The sequence below is a fragment of the Lichenostomus cassidix genome, unplaced genomic scaffold (genome assembly GCF_008360975.1).
Source record: "Lichenostomus cassidix isolate B80296 unplaced genomic scaffold, HeHo_3.0 HiC_scaffold_33, whole genome shotgun sequence".
Classification (NCBI taxonomy): Eukaryota; Metazoa; Chordata; class Aves; order Passeriformes; family Meliphagidae; genus Lichenostomus; species Lichenostomus cassidix.
In genome coordinates this window covers 434,520-458,353 of record NW_028147632.1, presented here as the reverse complement: position 1 = coordinate 458,353, position 23,834 = coordinate 434,520, and the positions used below count along the sequence as shown (strand labels likewise).

The 23,834-nt window shown below is 52.6% G+C and overlaps 2 protein-coding genes and 1 pseudogene across 8 annotated transcripts in view; 2 read left to right on the top strand and 1 right to left on the bottom strand.

Annotated features, from left to right (window-relative positions):
* The first annotated feature begins 251 nt into the window (after window positions 1–251).
* On the top strand, window positions 252–1,650 carry LOC146421290 (class II histocompatibility antigen, B-L beta chain pseudogene; annotated as a pseudogene). Its single transcript, XR_014848631.1, has 3 exons — window positions 252–636; window positions 1,271–1,377; window positions 1,479–1,650. The product of XR_014848631.1 is annotated as a class II histocompatibility antigen, B-L beta chain pseudogene (transcript).
* Window positions 1,651–2,297: 647 nt separating this feature from the next.
* The window catches only part of LOC146421282 (uncharacterized), a 110,253-nt gene continuing 88,716 nt past the window's right edge, over window positions 2,298–23,834 (top strand). For 3 of the 6 annotated variants that reach the window (XM_085047454.1, XM_085047458.1, XM_085047457.1), the window contains exon 1: window positions 2,298–2,436. In XM_085047454.1, the coding sequence (XP_084903580.1) occupies window positions 2,428–2,436 (9 nt within the window). In that variant the 5' untranslated portion in view covers window positions 2,298–2,427. Of the gene's footprint in view, window positions 2,437–3,147; window positions 4,126–5,502; window positions 5,581–23,834 lie in introns of those variants that run through there. The other 3 variants (XR_014848708.1, XM_085047455.1, XM_085047456.1) reach the window with 3 other exon arrangements.
* Window positions 16,849–23,834, bottom strand: part of LOC146421287 (uncharacterized) — a 31,460-nt gene continuing 24,474 nt past the window's right edge. Inside the window, exon 2 of the mRNA XM_085047413.1 lies at window positions 16,849–18,812. Within this exon, the coding sequence (XP_084903539.1) occupies window positions 16,872–18,812 (1,941 nt within the window). The 3' untranslated portion in view covers window positions 16,849–16,871. The remainder of the gene's footprint in view (window positions 18,813–23,834) is intronic.

Sequence of the window (23,834 nt, the reverse complement as noted above, 5' to 3'; positions counted from 1 at the left end):
GCTGCCCAAATTGAATAAAAGCGCGGTTGGAACACCCAGACTGAACAGGAGGGGCTGGGAATTCCTAAAACCAAGCACGGGGCAGGAGGGTTGGGGATTGGGGTCAATGGAGAAGGAGCAGAAGAGCAGGGCAAAAGAGGGAGCTCAGATCCTGAAAGAGAGCAGGAAGAGTATGGGAAGCCCAAATTCAGTTTCGAGGGGTCTGTGGGTTGGGGGAATGGTGGGAAAGGGGAGGAAAACGTGCAGTTAGGATGCACGAAGAGTGGTTCCCTGTCCCCCAGCACTCGATCCCTGGAGCAATTCCCCGTGGCTCGGGTGGGGGGGGGTGGATTCCCACTCGGGAAGTCCCCAAGTCCCCTTATCATCCCAGCGTGTCCATCTCGCTGGTGCCCTCGAGCTCCCAGCCCGACCCAGCCACCCGCCCCGTGATGGATTTCTACCCTGCGCAGGTGCAGCTGAGGTGGTTCCAGGGCCAGCAGGAGCTATCGGAGCAAGTGGTGGCTACCGACCTGCTCCCCAACGGGGACTGGACCTACCAGCTGCTGGTGCTGCTGGAAACGCCCCCCCGGCGCGGGGTCACCTACAGCTGCCAGGTGGAGCATGTCAGCCTGGAGCAGCCCCTGAGGCGGCACTGGGGTACGGCCAGAGCCCACAGCGCCGGGGGGAGCAGGGGAGGCACTGGGGGGGCTGGCAGGGGGATTGGGCTGTGCTGGGGGGCACTGGGAGGGAGGTGGAGAGAGGCTAGTTTATACTGGGAGAGGGGCTTGGGGGTGTGGGAGGGCTGGGAAGGGGTTGGAAGAACGTTGGGGACGGTGGCATGAGGTTCTGGGTGTGCTGGTGGGCACTGGGAGGGAGTTTGGGGGTGCTGGTGGGCACTGGGAGGGAGTTTGGGGATGCTGGGGGGAACTGGGAGGGAGTTGGAGTGAGGCTGGAGGGGCTGGAAGGAGATTTGGGATGGAAAAGCAAAGGTCGGAATGAGGTTGGTTGTGCTGGGGAGAGACTGGGAGGGACCTTGGTGAGTCTTGGTGGGGCTGGGAAGGGACTGGGAGAGGGTTTGGTGGTCCTGGGGCGGTGGGGGGCAACTGGGAGGGGTTGTGGGGTGCTGAGAGGAACGGGAGGGGCTTTGGTGTGTCCTGGGGAGGCTGGGAATGGATTGGGAGGAGGTTTCAGGGGCTCCTGGGTGGGCTGGGGGCGACTGGGAGGGTGTGTGGAGGGGCTTGGGGTGTCGGTGAGAGGTTTTTGGGGGTCCTGAGCCCTGCTGACCCCCCAGAGATGCTGCCGGACGCTGCCCGCAGCAAGATGCTGACGGGGATCGGGGGCTTCGTGTTGGGCTTCGTCTTCCTGGCGCTGGGGCTCGGCTTCTACCTGCGCAAGAAGGTGAGAAAAGGTCCCGGGGGTCGTGTCCCCCCTGCCTCGGAGCGGCTGTGCTCCCCCCGGGGCCCCCCAACCCGGTGTCACCCCCTTTTCTCTGCCCACAGAGCTCCTGAGCCGCCGCCAGCCGCAGCTCCTCCCCGTAGCCTCGGGTCCGGCCGGGACCCCCCGCTCTGTCCCCACGATGATTTTGGGGGGGTCGTTTGTCCCCCCAGCCCTGCTGTCACTGTGACCCCGCCTAGCTGCTCCCAGCGCTCCCAGTAAAACTTCCCAGTTGGCTCCGGTCGCGTTTCTTTAGGGGCACTGGGGAGGGACTTGGGGGGACCCCGCGGTGGGGCTGTGATTGGAGGGAGCACACCTGATGCCGGGATGGATCGGGAATGTGTGTCCCCAAGTGTCACCCCGCTCTGGGGGCATTGGGAGGCAGCTGAACCCCAAAAACACGGCACACAGCGAAACCCAGAAGAGGCGCTGAGACCCCCTGAGCCGCCCAGAACCTCCAAACCCCATAGAAAAACAGCCCCCAAAAATAGCCCCGCGAAAATGAGCCAATGGGAGAAGGCGCTGAGCGATTATGATCCAATCCGAGCTCGCGGCGCTGATGACTCTCCAGTTCCCAGGCAGACCCGCAGCGCCCAGCGCTCCCCACCTGAACTCCACCTGCGCCCCCCCCTCGTCCCCAGCGCTTCCCGCCAGGCCAATTTGGGGAGGGGGCGCGTGGGGGGCGCCCAGGCCTGGCCCGGAGCCCAGCGCTGCCCCAGCCCGACCTGCCTCGGCTCCATCCCGGCTCCTCCCGCGGGATGCGACGGCGTGGGGAAAAGGGGGGGAAAGGGTGGGCGCTGGGCTTGGGGGGAGGAGGAGAAGGGATGGAGGTGAAGGAGGAGGGATGAGGAAGGAGCGGGAGAAAGGCCGGAGATCCGAGGAGGTGGACCTGCGGGAGGAGGAGGAGAGAGGAAGAGGAGGAACAGGAAGAGGTTGGAGAGAGGAAGAGGAGGAGCAGCAGAAGAAGCGCGGAGCTCTTTGTCTGTCGCGGTCCCGGGAGCATCGTCGCCCCGCATGCCGCAGGTGAGGGGGAGGAGGAAGTCGCCCCAAATGTCTCGGGGGTCCCCGAGCGGCGTTTTTTCTGGGCGGGTGTTTGGAGCTCGCAGCTTCCGGGATTGAGCCCCAAATCTCGTGAAGGGTTGCTGGGAGGGTGTGATTCTGCGGGGAGAATGTTTGGATGTGGCAGAAGGCCAAAGCTGAGGCGCCAGTGGTCCTTTGGGGGATATTTTGGGGGCTGCAGGTGGGCATGGCCCGGTGTCGGGGTGGGAGGGGGACATGGGGCATGGGGTCCCCCCGGGAGAGCGGTGGAGGGGAAGGGCGGGAGCCCCGGAGTGGGGTGAGCGGAGAGGGGCGATGGCGGAGCTGGGGGAGCCCCGGCAGGCTGGAGAGGGGGGAGCGTGGATAAGGGGAAAGCCTGGGATCCCTGGAAGTGCGGAGCAGAGAATGAGGGGAGAAGGTACCCCTGGGACCCCCAAAGCCCCCGCATCATCCCTAAGCAGTACCCTGGAAAATAGGGAAGCCCGGGAGCCACGGGAGCCCCATGAATGCAGGGAAGGGAGACCCTTAGGAGGCCAAAGTGAAAAGAGCAGAGTGGGGAAAATCCTGGGAGTGTTTTGAGGTGAATGGTGGTGGTTTGTGGTTTTTATGGACACAAACCCCTGGGAGAGTTGCAGAGCTGGAGCTGGGCAGGAGGAACCCCCAGGGCAAGGCGCTGAGCCCTTGTTTTTCCCCCAGAGCAGGATTTGTCATTGCCAAGGTGTTGAAGGATGGAGGAGGAGGAAAAGGCCTGGAGATGCTGCACGAGGAGGAGCTGCAAACGCAGCCCAGGGAGCTGCGAGGAGGAAATAGCCTCACTGTGCTGGGAAGGCAGACAGAGATGCAGCTGGAGGTTGCAGCTGGGGGAGAATCCTCAGGGCAGAGAGAAGCTCCACAAGTGTGGGGAATGTGGGAAAAGCTTCAGGAAGAGATCTGAGCTGATCAAGCACCAGGTGATCCACACTGGGGAAAAACCCTACGAGTGTGGGAAGTATGTTAAGAGCTTCAGGTGGAGATCTCAGCTGATCGAGCACCAGGTGATCCACCCAGGGAAAAAGCCCTATGCATGTGGGAAGTGTGAGAAGAGCTTCAGCTGGGTGTCACACCTGATGCTGCACCAGAGGATCCACACTGGGGAAAAGCCCTATGATTGCAAGGAATGTGGGAAGAGCTTCAGCCAGAGCTCCCATCTAGTCCGGCACAAGAAGATCCACACCGGGGAGAGGCCCTATGATTGTCCAGAGTGTGGGAAGAAGTTTCAGACCAGCTCCCATCTCCTCCGCCATGAGCGCATTCACACCCAGGAGAGGCCCTTCCGCTGCCCTGACTGCAAGAAGAGCTTCAAGGACAACTCCCACCTCCTCACCCACCGGCGCATCCACACTGGGGAGAGACCCTATGAGTGTGGGGAGTGTGGGAAGAGCTTCTATACGAACTCTCACTTGACTCGGCACCAACGGAGGCACCAGTGAGGTTTCCCAAGTGCAGGAAGAGCTTCATTGCTGCTCCAAGTCCATTGGCTGTGGGAAGATCTGCATTGGATGATCCCTAGTGATCCCCATTGGGCAGAATCCTGGTGATCCCCATCAGGTAGGGGGAACGTGTTGCGGTGATTTCTTTCCCTTCTCTTTGTGCTGCTGGGAGTTAGTGAGGAATAAATTTACTCCCTGTACTCAGGCTGTGTCTCTTGTGGGTTTGTGTTCCCCTCAGCCCTGCTGTCACTCTGCCCCCACCCTGTTCCTCCCATTTTTTTTATGTAAAACTCAGGTCGTGCGTTTTATGTGGGGCAGCAGCGGGGTCTGTGATGGGAAAGCCCAATACAAAAAGGGCTTGGAACTGCGGGTCTGCCTGGCAACATGAGAGTCATCCGCGCCAGGCAGTCTGATTGGCTGAAGGTTGCTCAGCTGTTCTTGGATTGGCTCATTTTCTCAGGGCTTCCTTTTCGGGGCTATTTTTCTATAGGGTTTGGGGGTCGTTAGGGGTGCTGGGGTGGCTCAGAGGGGTCTCAGTGCCTTTTGGGGTTTGCTGGGTGCCATGTCAGGGTTTAGCTGCCTCCCAAGGCCCCCCAGATTGGGGTGACACTTGGGGACACACAGGGGTCCCTATTCCCGATCCGTCCCAGGACCAGGTCTGCCCCCAAATCACAGCCCCTCCACGGGGTCCCCCCAAGTCCCTCCCCAGTGCCCCCCAATAAACACGACTGGGGCCAACTGGGAAGCTTTATTGGGAGCACTGGGAGCAGCCCAGTGGGGTGAGAGTGACAGCAGGGCTGGGGACACACAACTCCCCCAAAATCAGTGCAAGGATACAGCGGGGGTCCCGGCCGGGCCCAAGGCCATGGGGAAACATCTGAAGAAAGTAGTAATAGGGAGAGGAATGACTGATCTTGTGCAATCTATAACAAGCGAGTGTAAAACCTGTTGCCAAAACAACCCTGACAAAAGCTAGAGAGTAGTGTTAGCAGTGACAAAGGCAGGTCATCTCCCGGGAGATTACTGGCAAATAGGTTTTGCTGGAAGGATACAAACATGTATTGCTATTGGTTGTTATGTTCCGTGAATGGCCTGAAGCTTATCCCTGTCGCACCAATGCAGCAAAGGAAATAGTGAAAGCCTTGCTCAAGTATATAATTCCAAGGTTTGGGGTTCCTTTGGGAATGTCATCGGAGAGGGGACCACATTTTGTTGCAACCATGATCGGGGAAGTTAGCAAGATTCTGGGACTTACTTGAGACCTGCATACACCATACAGGCCCCAAGCAAGTGGCAAAGTTGAATGTATGAATGGAACCCTCAAGGCCCAGACTGGTAAGATCTGTCAAGAAACATCCATGACATGGGTTCAGGCTTTGCCTATGGCCTTACTGAGGGCCCACATACAACCAAGGCAGTGGGACACTGGGAAGTCCCTATGAAGGGACTGAGGGACAGTGTAAGTCCCTATGAAAGCCTATATGGCAAACCATATTAGGTTCCACATATCCCGGGGGAAATTCACATGAGGGGAAAAATTGGTTTACAGAAATACTTAACAGCTTTAAGCTCCACTTTGCAGAAGCTCCAGAGATTTGTCGTGCAGTCCAAAGCTATAGGATTGGACACCCCTGCTCACCCATTTCAGCCTGGAAACTGGTAGACCAGCGACCCCTTCCAAGCTAAGTGGAAAGGACCATTCCAAGTTTTGCTGACCTCCCCACTGCTGAAAAAGGTTGCTGGGAAAAGACCATGGATCCACTACTCCAGAGTGAAGAAAGCTTCTGCCCCTAAGACCGTCGAGAAAACAGAGACTGATGCAAATCAAGACAATGTAATTTAAATTGTTCTTTACATGTCTGTTATTTGCCCAATTGGTAACCATGACTCAAGGCTTAGCCAAAAATTGCGCAACATGGTGATCCAAAATGTATCCAGAGCTTGTGATATGAGCAATTGCTAGATCTGCACCCAGTTACCACCTCTAGATAGAGATGTGATAACTGGCCATCGAAAATTAAAAAGGTTTGCAAGAAATTGGGAAGGGGATTCACATTCTACATGAAGTGGGTTCCAGAAATTACACCTTGAAATTTGACCATATCTTCCACACCCTCACTTCATGGTTACCAAACAGGGCCTGAGTAAAAGAAGCATTTATAATACTTGTATTGTAGTTATTACCTTTGCTATAGCTAGTTATGTAAACCGGTGCTGTAGTTAGTAGTGTGGAGACTAGACAAGGTAAAGTCTTGTTAGTTGTTGTGGTAGCAAACACAGGCGGGGAGGCTGGGGGGCGAGGCGGCAAAAGGACGCACAGCAAGCAGTTTGCGGTTCTCCAGAGGTTTATTGTAAGGCGCAGCGAGGAAAGTCCGGGGAAGGAGAGGCAGGGCGGAGAAGCGGAGGTGGGCGCGTGGTCTGGAGCTCCAGAGGCTGCAAGCTGTGGACGGCAGTTGGTGTCGGGCAGCAAGATGGCCCCAGGCGACAAGATGGCTCCGGGGACAAAATGGCCGTTGAGCACTCAGTGGCATAGGGTTTTAAGGGGGAGGAGAGAGGGAGTGGTTTGGCACGCAGGCCAACCGGGAAAGCCGTAGGGAAGAGGGACAGGGGTATCAACCAATCATTACATAGAAGGGGAGAATACATAATTCAAACCAACCAATGGTGTACAATTTAGGAGGGGAACAAAGAGGAACAGTCTAGAAAGCACCTATATATGGAGAAGGGGCGGGGCAGGAGCCTGGGCCAATGATCTTCTTAGCTGGTGCATACATTGCCACAGGGGCTCATGGGCTGATCTCCCTGTCACCATGAGTGAGACAGCACAGGCTGTCCCTGCCCCCATGGCCGGCCGCCTGGCTGGCAACTTGGAGGTAAAACCTCCACAGTTAGTGTCTAAAAAGGGGGGTAATGATGCCTGATGGGATTTGTCTTTTTTCTTTTTACCCTTTTTATACGCTTTTATACATTTTTATACCCCTTGCCCTGTACCTTTCACTCCCTGTACCTTAGCCCTACATGTCTATAACCCTTGTACTCTGATACTTAGCCTAGTTTGGGGTTCTCTGGGAAGACGAAACAGCCCTACTGTCTCAGAACTAGAGGCTCCAACCTTGGACAGAGCCTCCTCTCTGGAACATGTTTTTGTAAACTAAGCTGTAGCCTCATTAAGGGGGGGTTAATTAGAATAGGGGGACAATTACTTCATTTGTTAGGTTTCTTATTGGGCGATTTTAGGTAGCTAGGCTAATTTGTAAGGCCCATTAAATTGTATCCGTGTTGTACATGGTGTGCTCCTCGGCGTGATTCCACCTGGGATGAGGGTGTACCTGGGATCCTATTAAAACCAAGGGAATACCCTTTCCTTTTTCCCCTATACTGCTGTGTCTGCCTCTTATTTTACCAGCCTTTAAGGCATCAGTCCCACAATGTCCCCACCCAGGGCTGTGACCCCTCATGTCCCCACCCATGTCTCAGTACAATGTCTTAATTTTAAACCCAAATTCAGGTGTTTGGAAGGGATGAAGAGAAATGAAAAGAAAACCAAGGGTGAAAGAAAAGGACTTATATGTCTGTGCTGGCTGAGGATCCATGTGCTTGGGTGGGAGGGAGGAACCCTTCTTGGAGGTTTCCACCCCAAAATCTTGGTCTTTGCCCCAATCCATCACCATTTTGCTGGGGAAATGGGCCACAGGAAATCAGAATCATGGAATCACTGAGGTTGGAAAAGATCTCCAAGGCCATCCAGTGTTCCTTGATGCCACAGGAGAAAAGGATTGGATGGAGCGGCTGAGATCTTTTGGGGTCAAAAATCAACAAATCTGCCCTTCTGTGGGAATTCCTGATATCAGTCTGCATCGTGATGGATGTTCCTGCCCCTGCACAAGAACATCCAGGGGTCCACAGAGAGCCAGGAGGATGTGGAGCCTCCAGCCAGGTGTGTTCCCCACACAGATCACCAGCACCATGGATCACCAGGGCTCTGCCCAGTGGGGTCACTGGGGATCATCCAATGCAGATCTTCCAACAGGGGTTGGAGTTGGAGCAGCATGCAAAGCTCTTCTTGCACTTGGGGCACTTGCAAGGCTTCCCTTACTGGTGCCTCTGTTGGTGTTGGGTCAAGGTAGATCTGCTGGGGAAGCTCTTCTCACACTCAGGACACTCGTAGAGCTTCTCCCCAGTGTGGAGGTGCCAGTGTCTGACAAGGGTGAAGTTGTGGTTGAAGCACTTCCCACAGTTGGGGCAGCAGAAGGGCCTCTCGCCTGTGTGGATCCACTGATGCTGGATGAGATGAGAGCTGCTGTGAAATCTCTTCCTACACTCAGGACACTCATAGGGCCTCTTCCTGCTGTGGATGGGCTGGTGTTTCCTCAGGCTGGAGCTCCACCCAAAGCTCTTCCCACATTCCAAGCAGGTGTAAGGCCATTCCCCGGTGTGGATCACCTGGTGCTGGATCAGGTTGGAGATATTGCTGAAGCTCTTCCCACATTCCCCACACTCATAGGGCTTTTCCCCTGGTGTAGATCACCTGGTGATGGATCAGCTCAGACATGGAGCTGAAGCTCTTCCCACACTTCCCACACTCGTAGGGCTGTTCCCCTGTGTGGATCCTCTGGTGATGGATCATGCTGCAGCTCTTGCTGAAGCTTTTCCCACATTCCCCACACTTGTGGAGCTTCTCTCTGCACTGAGGCTTCTCCCCCAGCTCCGAGCTCTGGCTGCATCTCCGGCCGCCTTCCCGGCACAGTGAGGCTCTTTCCTCCTCGCAGCTCCCTGGGCTGCGTTTCCAGCTCCTCCTCCTGCAGCATCTCCAGGCCTTTTCCTTCTCCTGCATCCGCCCACGCCTTGGCAATGAGAAATCCTGCTTTGGGGGCAGAAACAAAGAGTGAGCACCTTGGGTTTGGGCTTCCTCATGCCAGGTGCATCTCTGGAAGTCAGCAGAAATCTTTTGTCTGTAAAAACCTCCAAAACACCAAGATGCAGCCCAAAAAACTCCCACACATAAAGACACAGCCCCTAAAGTCCCAAAACATCCAGGTTCAGCCAAAAGCCCCATCAAAATATAAAGATTCAGGTCACCACCAAAAAACTAAACCACCAACATTTAGCCTAATAAACTATAGAAGCACCACGATTTAGCCTCTGTAAGCTGTGGATCCCCTTCCCCAGTCACCTGCTGGATGTGGGGGAGAGCTGCAGATACAGGGAGTGGCAGAACCAAGTGGTGACTCCTCACATTCCTCTTGCCCTCACTACTCCTCCTTCTGCAAAAGGTGGGGAGCGGAAGAATCAGGCACAGAGGTGCAGGGCTGGCTGGGGCTGTGGGGCAGCTGGGGCTCAGGGATGGGCAGTGCTGTTATGATCCAATTATTAAGGTTCTTTGGAAATAACTCTGCCTGAATTAAGGTGCAAACGAGACCATATGCTAGTCAATAGTATGGGTTTTATGTAATAGTAAATATGAGAGAGGAAGGAAAAGAGAGAAAAGGAGATGTAGGAAAAGAGGTGGGGGGGACAGAAAGAGGGAGAAAGAAAACATCACCATCCATGGATCCCAACAATGTTGCGTAGATCCTCTCCAGCTGGTCTTCTTGGTGGTGATGGTCCCCCTGGAAAGCACAGAATCCCATGGGTTAATATGCACTCAGGCCAGGGGCAATGTCCAGGCATGTCCCCCGGGGGAGGGGACAGTCTCTAGCAGCAGACTCTGCTTGCATCACGTGCACTCCTGTGTTGCAAGGCCTCTGGGGAGCACTTTGGGGGGTCTTTGATGGATTGTGACTCCCCCTCAGCTCCTCTCACGTCAAAGTCCCGTGGATGAGGCCGGTGGGGTTGGGGGTTCCACAGCTGGGCAGTTTGTGTAACAGAGTTTTGTGTAATGTGTTTTTTGTTTGTTTGTAACGGTGTTTTTTGCCTCAGACCAGAGGTTACACCACACACCCCAAACCTCCTCCTCCCTCCTCAGCTGGGGGGAAGTTTGTGCAAATCTGGCTTCTGTGAGCTGTGCTCTGCCCCCACCCCAAACTCAGCCAGGTATGATTCCCAGAGCAGCTGGTGCCTTTGGCCTTTGTGTATGCATTCCTTTCCCTCAGCCTGAGATGACTGAACAATAGGTTTCCCTTTATCTAATCTCAGCAGTTTGACTCAGTCCAAAGACCCCTTCAGGGAGGCTTCTTTGATTGTAGCTTCTTTATACACTTCTTTGTTATAATGAGTAAAACTTTATATCTATGTGTGAGGCATGAACGATTTCAATCTCTGACAAGTGCCTGACCCCAACAACCCCCAGGCAGGGCCGGCAGTGGCCCCAGGCACCCATGAGGCTGCAGGACACCCCAGTCGCCTGCCTGGCCCAGGGAGCTGCCGGCCCTGCCTGCCGGGGGAGCTGCATTTGGACACTGCGGCAGGACAGGGAGCAGCTCTGGGATAGGGGAATGGAGGGGAGGGTGAGCATGAGGAGGAAGGAATATCTGGAAATGTGGATTATACATGGAAGGATCAGGATTTTCTTTTAAGGATTTTGGTTGGATCACTGGAGGAATGAATGATTTTGCACAAAGTTCAGCAGCTGTCACAGGATGAGCACCCACAGGCAGGGAGCAGGGCTGGAGGAGCAGCAGAATAAGCCCCTGGAGGAGTTGGTCACAAAGGCACAGCCGGGCAATGGAAGAAGGGATGAGGAAAAGGCCAAGGTGAAGGCAAAGGCCATGGCAGAGTTTCTGCAGCCCCTGAGGGATGAACTGCAGGGCCCAAGGGGGCCCCAGGACCGAGGGGACAGGGTCAGCCACAGGGATGTGGCACAGGCATTGCCCTCCTCAGCAGGGGAGAGCTGACCCAAACAGCCCTGGGAAGGAAGCAGGGTTCCATCTGCAGGGCACAAGGACACTGGAAGCAGAGACAGGAGGACCCTCAGCAGGAGGAAGTCCCCCGTTGATGGAGATGGATTGGTAGTGGTGTCAGAGCTCCCATTAGACCAGGGACCCACCACACTGGAGCCCTTGAGAACATCCAGGGTGGGTCTGGAGCGAGAGGAGGCACTTCCTGATAGACACAGGGGCCTCTCAATCCACTCTGAATCTTAAACCTAAAGGAGGGAAAACTGTCAAGAAGTTCTTTGAATATTCAGGGAATAAGTGGGAAAACCAAACAGGTCTGTTTTATTCAACCACTATTAGTAGCTGTGGGGTATAGGTTTCAAATTCATCAATTTCTGGTTTTTCCTAATTGTTATTGTAACTTACTGGGAAGGGATTTGATGGCAAACATGGGAATGCAAATTAATATTATAAAAAGTGATACAGAGGCTAATGCTGCTGTAACTTCATGTCAAATGTCTGGGAAGGCTTATGCTGAAGTGAACCCAGAAGTGTGGGCAGCACCAGGGAAATATGGAAAAGTAGCTATGGAGCCTCTCCAAATTACTTTCAAGCAACCAGGACTAGTGGTGTCTAAAAGCAATAGCCTGTTCCAAGGAGGCAAGGAAGGGGTTACAGCCTGTTATTGACTCCCTGCTAAAGGCAGAGCTTTTGGAGCCAGGGATCTCTCCCTGTAACACTCATATCCTGCCAGTCAAGAAACAGATAATGGATACCAGAAGGAAAGCAGAATTTTCAAGTGTTACAAAGCAGATTAACTGAGACTCCTGCCATGGACCTTCCAGACAGGGGAAAAAGAATTTGAATTGTATGTGGATGTTAAACAGGGCCATGCCAAAGGAATCCTTGTGCTCAAATGTTGAACCCAATGGCCAGAGAGTGGCCTCATTGTCTGCAGAATTGTGCAGCCATGGCTTTAATGGGAACTGAGGCCTGAATAATGACAACGCCAGAATCTGTTATTGTTCAAGTCTGGCATCAAGTTAAAATTTCCTTAACTCAAAGAGCCTCTAAATGGATGAGCAGGGCTCGGTTATTACAGTAGGAAATTTGTTTAGTGGAACAGGAGTAGATTTAGAATTGAGGACAGGGGAAGGGTTTAACCCAACCTCCTGTTTGAATGGCCCTGGACAGGGGGCTGGCAAGAAACACATGAGTGCATTCAAGTGACAGAGCTCCAGACCTGGGCTAGGACAGATCTATGAGACACCCCCTGGCCCCAGGGAGAAAATGGGATTATTGATGGGTCTTCAAGGGCAGTAGAAGGGAAATGGGTCACAGGATATGCTGCTAATAAGGGAAGGGAATTAGAGGAAGGGGGGAGGTTACAGGCTCAGTTCACACAGCAGAGCTGTGTGCACTTGTGAGAGCCTGGGAATTATATTGGGAAAATAGTGAACATTTGTGCTGATTCTAAACACACACATGGGGTGGTCCATGGGTTTGGAAAACTGTGGGAGGAAAGAGCTTTGTTAACCTGCAGGAGAAAAATGTTCACTACTGAGAGCTGAATTACTAACCTATTGGAGGTGGTGAATTTACCACAAGGGGTGGCAATAATCCATGCTAGGGGACACCAGGCAAGGTGCCCAGGGGAGGCAATAGCTCATGGAATGCTGCAGGAAGAGGCTCTGGAAGTAACACTTTTGCCAGAGGTCTCCAAGATCCTCCCTTTGCTCCCAGTGGCTCAAACATTGCCAGAGAAACTGTCTTTTCCACCAGAGGAGCTGGAGATCATTAAAAAGAGTGGGGCAGAGGAAAGAGGAGATAATTGGTTTACAAAGGATGGCAAACAATGGATACCAAAAGCTTTGGCCCTACAAATATTAAAACTACTCCATGAAGGGAGTCACTGGGGCTCTCAAGGATTGGCAGAAGCCTTCCTCAAGATGTCCTGCCTTGGGTCTTTCTGTTCTGCCAAAACAAGCTGTTGAAGGTTGCTTGATTTGTGCCAAAGCCAATAACCAGGTTAGAAAGAAACTTGCCAGGGAAGGAGGCCTTGGGCTGTACATCCTTTCCAACCATGCCAGGTGAATTTTACTGAAATGCCCTGAGCAGGAAGGCTTAAATATCTTCTGATAACAGCATGTCAGCTAACACGGTGGCAGAAGCATTTCTGACTGCTTCAGCAACCCCTGCATCAGTTATTAAGGTATTTTTGTAATAAATAATTCTGAGATATAGGATTGTGGAAGCAATAGACTCAGACAGGGGGACTCACTTTATGGGAAATATCCTTCAGGGAGTTATGGCTTTAGGAATACAATGGGACCTCCATATACAATGGGACCCCCAGAGTTCAGGTTGGGTAGAAAGAATGAATGGGAAAATAAAGAAACACCTTTTGAAGCTGGTGATGATGCCTAGACAGGCTTACCTAAAACAGAAGCTAGACAAAATTAAGAGAATAAAAAGCAGTTATATTTATTGAAGGGCCTTCAGGTACATTTAGAGCAGTCACAGCCCACCCAGGAGCTACTCACAAAATGGACAATGGGTCACGAGTTTTTCATACTTTATAAGTTTTTCCATTTGCATTTCAGGGGTTAATCCTCCAATTACAGGTGCAGCTAATGAAGTCTATTACATCAAGTTTGCTCCCCACCAATTCACTGTTGTTTACATAGCCTGGGGCCTGAGACAGTAAGGTGTCCTTGAGTTTCAGGCTTAGAGAGGAATTGTTTTGTCTAAAAATGACACAACAGTAGCTTAGCACCCTGTATCGAGTCTAGAGTTATACATTAAAGAATTACAGGATTACAGACACATGAAAAATGTAGAAGCTAAAGTCCTAATGTAATAAATTACAATCAGTTTAGTTCACGAACTGTTTGAAAAAGGTGATAAGTCTTAAAATTGCCTTTCCTTTTATTTTTCTTTTTTTCTTTCTTTCTTTTTTTTTGCTGTTATAAAAACGAATCTTGTTAGGAACCCTGCCCAACCCCCATGAGGCAGATACAAAGGAATTTGGCTCAGGGGCCATAAAAAAAAACCTCCCCCTGTGCAGCCCCTATGAGGCAGATACAAAAGGAATGTGGTTCAGGGGTCCATAAAAACCTCCCCCTGTGCAACCCCCACGGAGAGACCATCCCAGGAAGCCCAGTAACCATCACCCAACGCAGAGCACACCAGCCTAAGACGTCTCAACAGCCAATCAAGGATTCATGAAGAGACGCCAATCAAGACATACGGGGGGAGTGGGGTACTAAAGGGTTATAAAATTCAGTCCTCTGCGGGCCCGAGGCGTGGTGCATAGAGATATGCTTGAATCTCTGCGCGTCCAGCGCTGACTTGACTGATATCCGCTTGCTTTTAATTAATAAATTTTTTAATTGGATCTACGTCTCTGATTGGATAATGAGGCTAAATTGATAACACTAAGGCATCAGTGATTGAAACTAAGATGCCACAGGTGCAGCTTTTGCCATTGGCTTTGTCAAAAAGAAGAGCCAGACCCAGGATGGATATTTTATTATCTCCCTTGGAACTGGAGTTTGGAATTCCTTGCCCTGGTAATTCTCCACCTAATGTGTGGGGAGAAATAAGTGATGTACACTTAAAGCAGTCTGAGGCCAGAATCCTGTCTCTTGTGAAATCTCTTCCACAGGAAGCTTGGCTGGCACTGACCCTGCCTTTGCACTTTGCTCTTCACAACATCCAACCAGGACATTGGGGCCTGGATAAGGAGTGCAGAGAAGCACCACTGGTGGCCAAGTGCCATGGCCCATTCCAAGTGTCACTGAGCACAGAAACAGCTGCCAGCACAGCTCAGCATGGGGGGACCCCTCACCCTCGGCTCAAGGTCTCTGAAGCCCCACAGATTTGCACTTCCAGCTGCAGGAGGAGGATGGGAGGCTGCGACTGACCCTGCACACATGGGGCCTGAGCAGCAGCCAGGGCTCCACATCGGGGGAAGCCCCTGGGCCTGCCCACACATCCCCTGCTGCAATAGTCTGTGTGGGCACCCCTCCCCTGGCATCTCCAGGCACTGGGGGCCAATCCTTGCTGGCACTGCTGGAGGTTCAGTGCTTTCTGTGCCTGCATTCGCCATGGGTGGTGCAGAAGACACCGTGAGAATCAGACCCTGGGTCTAAATCAGACTCACACACGGGACAGGCTGTGATTACATTACACCATTAGAATGTTTTCTCCTAATAATCCTAATTTATATTGTCAGTTAGGTTTGGGCCAGGGGTGTGAGAATTAATTTTTAGTCTTAGGAGAGGAAGTAGCAAAAAACTTCATTACTTTGGAATTTTTTTATCTAGATGTGTGTGTGGCTGTCAATGATGGCAAAATTTTGGTATGGGTCTTACCACATTATCCTTTAGATTGCAGTTTGCAAAACTAGAAGAGGTTTAAAGAAGTATAAAGGTGACCCTTTAACTCATCAACAGCTAATACCATATAGTTAACAAAGAGAAAAAGCAGCTTGTGGGGGAAGAGCCACATGTGAGTCACCCAATGGCTGCCCTGGCAGAGAAGCTTCTGTTCCAGGCAGCCACGAGAGGAAGGAGCTTTAGAAATGCAAATGAACACTGCTGGGGCAAAGGCTGGACAATGGAGCAGGGCCTTCTGGCCTGGGGGAGCAATTGGGCCAATTCCCTCTGTTCCTCAGCCCAAGCTCTGCCTGCTTGCACAGATGGAATTTGCACAGCTCAAGGCAGAGCCCAGACTGAGGAGATCTGACTCTGCTGCACTAATAAAATGACATTTATACGAGTCCTCTGTCTCCTGCGGGCACACAAACCTCTGGCCACGCGAATTTTCCCGCACACTGCCGCTGACAGCGCAGCCACCTCTGTGCTACCCACAGCAAGCGGGACGAGCCAGCGCTGCTCCGGCACCGCCTCCTGCCGAGGCAGAAGCTGCAAGGAGACCGCGGGCAGCCGCTCCCTCAGCGGCCTCAGGCCAGCGGCAACACGGCGCCACAGCCGGGGAGGGAGGGAAGGAGGGAGACGGGAGAAGGAAGCCGCCACAGCCCCCCTGCCGCCCCCTCCATCCACTCCATCCGCCCGCAGCGAGTGCCGAGCCCCGGCACAAGCCAACGCGGCTCCCACCTGCGCTGGGACAGCCCCTCCGAGCTCCGCCGCCGCTCCCGGGCCGCACACACGCTCCCACCATGGCGCCGCTGCTGCCCCACTAAAGCCCTGCCTGCCTGCCTGGGGGCGACACCGGCGCCGGCCTTGTCCCCGCTCGCTGGCACCGAGCAGCAATTGCGCTGGGACAACTCCGAGTGTCAGCACAGCCAGCCAAGGGCAGCGAGGCGCGGGCTCTGCACAGCGCACAGCCCAAGCCCCGCGCTCTCAGTGCCCCCCGGGCTGGCCGACGCCAAAGCCACACATGAGGAACAGCCCTGCAACGGGCCCGGGCCCAAGGCGCCATTGCTCTGCAAATAGCGACCAAGTTCTCCGCACCTCCTGGCCCCGCCTCGGCACGCAGCCCCCGGGGCAGCCCCACGGCCCCCACGGCAGCTCCCAGCCTCCGCCAGCCGCCCTGCAACGGCCCAGGGGGAGCAGGCCAAGGGACACGGCTGCCGGCGCCCAGGGGACGCCAGGGACAGCGGGGACACTTCACAAGTGTTTGATGCAAAAGAGAAAATCATCAGGAAGGAAAAAGCAACAGCAGCGCTGGCTCCAGAGCACAGGGCCACACGAGACCATGGCACATTGCAGTGGGGTGACGCTGGCCCCATGCCAGGCACCCAGCAGAGCTGCTCTCTCACTGCCCTGCACAGCCGCCATGGGGAGAGAAAATTGAACCAAGGCTTCCTGAGTTGATAGAAGGACCTGGCTAAGAGATCCCTCATCAAACACCTTTGTGCACAAAACAGGCTGGGAATTGGTGACGTGAATTGAATTTATTGCTAACAAACTCAGAGCAAGAGAAGAAGTAAAATTTGACCATTTAAAAGACCTTCCCCTAACTTGATGGGGATCACCTGGAATGGGGGTCACCAAGATTTTGCCCAACAGGGATCACTGGGGATCATCCCATGCAGATCTTCCCACAGTGGATGGAGTTGGAGCAGCAATGAAGCTTTTCCTGCACTCAGGCTCTTCCTGCAGGGCTTCTTTCACTTGTGACTCTGTTGGTGCAGAGTCAAGTCAGAGCTGTGTGAGAAGCTCTTCCCACACTTGTCACACTTGTAGGGCTTTTCCCCAGTATGGATTCGCTGGTGCCTGATGAGGATGGATTTGTGCTTGAAGCCCTTCTTGCAGTCAGGGCAGCGGAAAGGCCTCTCCTGTGTGTGAATAATCTCATGGCAGAGGAGACGGGAGCTGGTTGGAAATCTCTTCCCACATTTCCCACACTTGTAGGGTCTCTCCCCTGTGTGGATGATCTTGTGTATGATCAGGTTGGACCTGAGGTTGAAGCTCTTCCCACACACCCCACACTTGTGGGGTTTTTCCCCAGTGTGGACCACTTGGTGCCGCCTGAGGTTGGACATGTGGCTGAAGCTCTTCCCACACTTCCCACACTTGTAGGGCTTTTCTCCAGTGTGGATCCTCTGGTGGCTGATGAGCTCAGTTTTGGTTATAAAGCTCATTTGACACTCCCCACACTTGTGGGGCTTTTCCCCTGTATGGATCTTCTGGTGCTTGATCAGGCTGGACCTCACGCTGAAGCTCTTCCCACATTCCCTGCACTCATAAGGCTTTTCCCCAGTGTGGATCCTCTGGTGCTGGATCAGCTCAGATTTCTGCCTGAAGCTTTTCCCACACTCCCCACACTTGTAGGGCTTTTCCCCAGTGTGGATCCTCCGGTGGGTGATGAGGCTGTCATTGTGCTTGAAGCCCTTCCCACAGTCAGGGCAGCAGAAGGGCTTCTCGTCTGAGTGAATCCGCACGTGGCGGAGGAGGCTGGAGCTGGTCTGAAACCTCTTAACACACTTCCCACACTCATAGGGCTTTTCCCCTGTGTGGATCATCTTGTGCCGGATTAGGCTGGAGCGCTGGCTGAAGCTCTTCCCACATTCCTTGCAATTGTAGGGCTTTTCCCCAGTGTGGACCTTCTGGTGCTGCATCAGGTTGGATCTGTGGCTGAAGCTCTTCCCACACTTCCCACACTTGTGGGGCTTTTCCCCAGTGTGGATCTTCTGGTGCAGCTTCAGCTCATTTCTCGATTTGTAGCTCTTCCCACACTCCCCACACTCGTAGGGTCTCTCCCCAGTGTGGATCATCCGGTGCCTGATGAGGTGCTGGTTGGACTTGAAGCCCTTTTTGCACTCAGGGCAGCGGAAAGGCCTCTCGTCTGTGTGAATGCGCTCGTGGTTGATGACTTCAGAGCTGGTTAGAAACCTCTTCCCACACTGTCCACACTTGTAGGGTCTCTCCTCTGTGTGGATCATCTTGTGCCGCTTCAGGCTAGAGCTCTGCCTGAAGCTCTTCCCACATTCTTCACAACTGTAGGGCTTTTCCCCAATGTGGATCTTCTGGTGCTTCGTCAGCTCGGCCATCGCCTTGAAGCTCTTCCCACATTCCCCACAGTCGTAGGGCTTTTCCCCTGTGTGGATCTTCTGGTGCCTTGTCAGCTCAGACATCACAGAGAAGCTCTTCCCACATTCTCCACACTCATAGGGCTTTTCCCCAGTGTGGATCTTCTGGTGCACAATCAGGTGGGAGCTTGTCCTGAAGCTCTTCCCACACTCCCCACACTCATAGGGCTTTTCCCCTGTGTGGACCCTCTGGTGCTGGACCAGGAAGGACATCAGCCTGAAGCTCCTTCCACATTCCCCACACTTGTGGGGCTTTTCCCCAGTGTGGATCATCTTGTGCCGGACCAGCTCGTATCTCCGCCTGTAGCTTTTCCCACATTCCCCACACTTGTGGGGTTTTTCCCCACTGTGGACCATCTTGTGCCTAATCAGCTCACATCTCTTTTTGAAGCTTTTCCTACATTCCCCACACTTATGGGGCTTCTCTCTGCCCTGAGGATTCTCCCCCAGCTCCGAGCTCCAGCTGCATCTCCGGGCCTTTTCCTCCTCCATCCGGCCACGCCTTGGCAATGACAAATTCTGTTTCAGGGGGAAAAACAAAAGGTGAGCACCTTGGCCTGGGGGTTCTGCCTGCCCAGCTCCAGGTCTGCAGGTGTCCCTGCAGTTTTGTGTCCATAAAAACCCCAAACCACCAAGATTCCCAAATATCCCACAAACATAAAGACATCCCCCAAACTGCCAAAACACCAAATTAATACAAAAGCCTCCCCAAAACATAAATATTCACTCCCTAAAAAAAACCAAAGCACGAATACTAATCCCAAAAAACTTCACAAACACCACGATTTAGGCCCCGTGAAAATCGTAGATCCTCCTCCCCAATCACCTGCTGCATGTGGGAGCTGCAGATACAGGAAGTGCTGGAACCTTGGGCTGCCTCTTCTTCCTGCTCCTCCTCCTCTATCCCTAATCTTCCTCACACTACTCTTCCTCTCACTACTCCTCTTCCTTCTACAAAATCCCACCTCCTTCTCCTCCTGTAACTAATTAATACAATATTGTGAAGAAAAAACCCCAAAGCAGCTTGTGGGGGGCAGAGCCACATGTGAGTCACCCGATGGCTGCCCTGGCAGAGAAGCTTCTGTTCCAGGCAGCCACAAGAGGAAGGAGCTTTAGAAATGCAAATTAACATTGCTGGGGCAAAGGCTGGACAATGGACCAGGGCCTTGTGGCCTGGGGGAGCAATTGGGCCAATTCCCTCTGTTCCTCAGCCCAAGCTCTGCCTGCTTGCACAGATGGAATTTGCACAGCTCAAGGCAGAGCCCAGACTGAGGAGATCTGACTCTGCGGCACAAATTGTTTAAGCTGCAAAGAAAAACTGCAAATGGAAAATGTTGGGCAAACTTCACTTATAAATCTGGGGGAATCGTCTCTCTGCTCACTCCAACACGTGCTAGCATTGTGGATGCTTTATAGACTATAATAAACCACTGGGGAGTTTTGCTACCACAAGTTCAGTGAAAACAGTTGGGAGTCAGACTATACCATGATGTAATTAGAGAAAAGCACTGAAAAAAGTACCAGGAGAAAGCATCACTTTCAGAAAATATTAGTCATTGACACGAACTGAATCTAAGTCAAGGTCCTGCGCCATTCCTGAACTTCCACAAGCAGAATAAACACTTAACAGAGCCACGAATACCGAATGTTACACAAACTAGGGGTGCATATTAAGGGACACAGGCAGTGGGCAGATCGGGAAGTCTGTACCTTCCAAGTACCTCGGCCAGTGTGTTGGAAAATATCCCAGTTTAAGTATTTTCTATAACTTTAGTCAAAGGCTTTGTTTGTCTTTACTCCGGGGAAAAAAGAATTTTACGTTTCTTTTCAGGACATTGTTCTGCCAGGTGAGGTCTGATGACCTTAATGTATCAGCAGACTAGGAGGAGCCCAAAAGGCAAAAGGCCATCAGCGGCCATTAACGAACATCAGCTCCAAACCTCACCCCTGGCTGTTTGGAGACACCTTGACTGGCTAGAGACAGATAAGAAGAAAGACCTAATTAACATCAGAAGCGAAGAAATCTGGATTCAATACGACACCATATATTAGAAAATAAGCAACATGGAACCAATTAAGACTGACCAAACACCCTTCTATGAGTTTTGACTGTATAAAATACCTGAAAAATCATGTAAAAGTTATGTGACATAGAACGATTCTTTCTAAAAACCAGGGCTCTGGATGATTCCCGTGGTACATCCTGGCCAGAACAACAAGCGGCTCAGATAATAAAGTAATGGCTTGACTCTCTAACATTAAACATCTTATAGGAGGGTTTTGTTTCTCCCGCAGATATGGTGACAAGTGGGCAAAAGGGACAATGAAACGCAGCCAGGGAAATGAGCATAAAAAGGAAGCTGCGTTTTACAGAACCGATGGAAAATGCCCCACGGCCTCTCCCTGTGGTCATCAATAAAGTCACTTTTACACGACTCCTCTGTCTCCTGCGGGCACACAAACCTCTGGCGATGAGAATTCTCCCGCACACTGCCGCCGACAGCGCAGCCACCTCTGTGCTACCCACAGCAAGCGGGACGAGCCAGCGCTGCTCCGGCACCGCCTCCTGCCGAGGCAGCAGCGGCAAGGAGACCGCGGGCAGCCGCTCCCTCAGCGGCCTCAGGCCAGCGGCAACACGGCGCCACAGCCACGGAGGGAGGGAGGGAGACGGGAGAACGAAGCCGCCACAGCCCCCCTGCCGCCCCCTCCATCCCCTCCATCCGCCCGCAGCGAGCCCCGAGCCCCGGCACAAGGCAGCGCGGCTCCCACCTGCGCTGGGACAGCCTCTCCGAGCTCCGCCGCCGCTCCCGGGCCGCACACACGCTCCCACTATGGCGCCGCTGCTGCCCCACTAAAGCCCTGCCTGCCTGCCTGCCTGCCTGGGGGCGACACCGGCGCTGGCCTTGTCCCCGCTGGCACCGAGCAGCGTGTGAGATTCCAGAGTGACAGCATAGCCAGCCAATGGCAGCGAGGCGCGGGCTCTGCATCCGGCACAGCCCAAGCCCCGTCACTGCAGGGACAATCCCGGCGTTGTGGCCCAAATTGTCATTTTGGCTCCGCAGCCCTGCAATGTCCCAGCCCGGGCAGGAGGCCAAGGAACCGCTGCTGCCCTGAACCGCCGGGAGCTCGGTGTGACCTGGAGCTGCAGGTCCAGCTCGGTGTGAGCTGGGGCTGAGGCCGGGATGGAGCAGGGACTCCCCTGCAGCCCCGGCAGGAGCCCAGGTCGGAGCAGGGGATGCCTGAGAGAGGCCCTGAGCCATGGGAAGCTCCTGCAGAGCCATGGAAGTATCTCCTGGCAGGACTTGTGGGCCCGTGGGGGATCCCTGCTGGAGCAGCCTGTTCCTGAGGGATTGTGTCCCCTGGAGAGACCCCAGGCTGGATCAAGACAAGGATACCTCTCCCTGAGGGTGATAACCAAAATCAGCCAGAAAATGACCTTTCCAACCGTATTTGAAGCTTTAGAGAGCAGGCATTCTTTATCAGTGCTGGACACACTGAAGAATCCCTCCTTTACTCTGATGTGTGGGGTGGAACTTTACATCATCATATTTGTTCAGTCCTGGTCAGATGTATTCATGACAAGAAATGTCCTGGCTAATTGATAAACATCACCTTTCCTGGGACTCATTCCCATCCATCCACCTCCTACTGGAAGTCCTTTCATGGTTGTGGAGGGTCATCTAAAGGGGTCTCTGGTGGTTGTTCTCACTGAGTGCCCTGATGTTACAGGTGACCTTTCCTCGAAACTTATCTTTGCCTCTGAGCTGTTGCTTCTTGTTCCAGAACTTGCCAAAAACCACCGTAGGCCTCATTATGTGTTTCTCCACTGGTTCCAGCCACATTTATTGTCCTGTGTGCACACCTTTACACCCTTTTATCTACTTTTGTCAGTCTTGAAGCTCTATCCAGCACCTTCAGGGGAACTGAATATTTCTATTCTCTGTTATTTATCAAGTCCTTCCTTGTCTCGAGATTATGTCTCTTTTTAGACAACTCCCAATACTCCATTTTCCAGTAAAAAGTGTTACAACCACTCTAACATTGAATCATAACACAGGTGAGGACAACTGCCCCTTGTAAATCCTGCAATGTTTTACCCAAAGATATGAGGGAATTACTGAGCCCCACCTTTATCTGCCCCACCTTTAACCTGCACATCCCCTGAGATGTGTGGGGTTTCATAGGACACACCATAAAGCAGCTCATAGGAGTTTAATTATTCCTCTCCCCCTGGGTTGGATCCTAATTCTCAACACATCAATTGGGAGCACTTGTACCCAAGCCAATGAGGTTTCCTGGCAGATTTGACTTAGTTGCAGCTTAATTGTGTAATTCATCCTTTCTGCCTTTCCACTGGCTTGTGGCTGCTGTGGAGTGTGCAAGTCCCACTGAATTCCCAAGGCCTTGCTAACTTCTCCCACTATTCTTGCTATGAAATGGGACCCTCTGGCTGATGGCATTCCTCAAGGGATTCCAAAATGTGGAATTATTTGATTTAGCAATATTTTCACTACTTCTTGTGCCATGTTGGTGCCACAGGGAAATGCTTCAGGCCACCCAGGAAAGATATTCACTAAGATTGAAAGATATTTATAGCTCTCACTACATGGAAGTTCTGTAAAGTCAATTTGCTAATAATCTCCAAGGGAGTTACCAGATTTGAGAGCCCCTATCCCCACTTTATTTCCAGTAGTTGGGTTATTTCTTCTATGTGTGCCACCCTTTTATGCCTTTGAATATACAATTTCAGTCATACTGGAGTTAATTCCTGTCTTTCTGAAGAGTTTGAACAATTCTTCTGCTCTCCAATGTGTGTGTAGACTGGTGCCCTCTGTTTGCTATTTCTCTGATGATCACCTCGGAAACTGTCACTCATCCAGTAGGGGTGACTGTTCATCCACTGGGGTGAAATCTAGAATGGAATGCTTCACTTAAATGGCAATCTTTTGCACCATATTCAGGTTTAATACCTGGTAGGCTGAGCTCTCTTTGTGGAATCAAAACATGGGTGTATTTTCCTGCAGCCTCTTCAGCTGCCCTGTCAGCCAAGTAATTTCTTTATTTTGGCACTATTTTATTGTCTGTTGTGTCCTACAGTGCAGAGTTGCAACTTTAGCTGGTTTTTAACTGCTTCCAGCAATTGTAGTATTTGTGTCTCATGCCTGATCTATGTACTCTGTGCTAATAACAAACCTCTCTGTGCTGATTGCCCTGTGGATGTGCACTACACCAAAAGCATGCTTAGAATCCCTCCAGATGTCCACTTTCTTTCTTTGCCCAGTTTCCATACTGCACTGGCTCATCCCTGATTCCCTGGGAATTGTGCTGGAACTCCACAGGAGATGTTTTGTCTCTCATAAGTGAATCATTCAAGAGATTGTATGGGACCCGACAAGCCCAAAGCCAGAACCCTTATCAGTGTTTGCTCAAGTTGTTGGAACACACCCCAAGTATCATCAGCCCATACCATAAAATATTTATGGTCAGTTTTAAAACTCTGTACAAGGGTTGGACTGGTGATCCATAATTACTGATCCACCC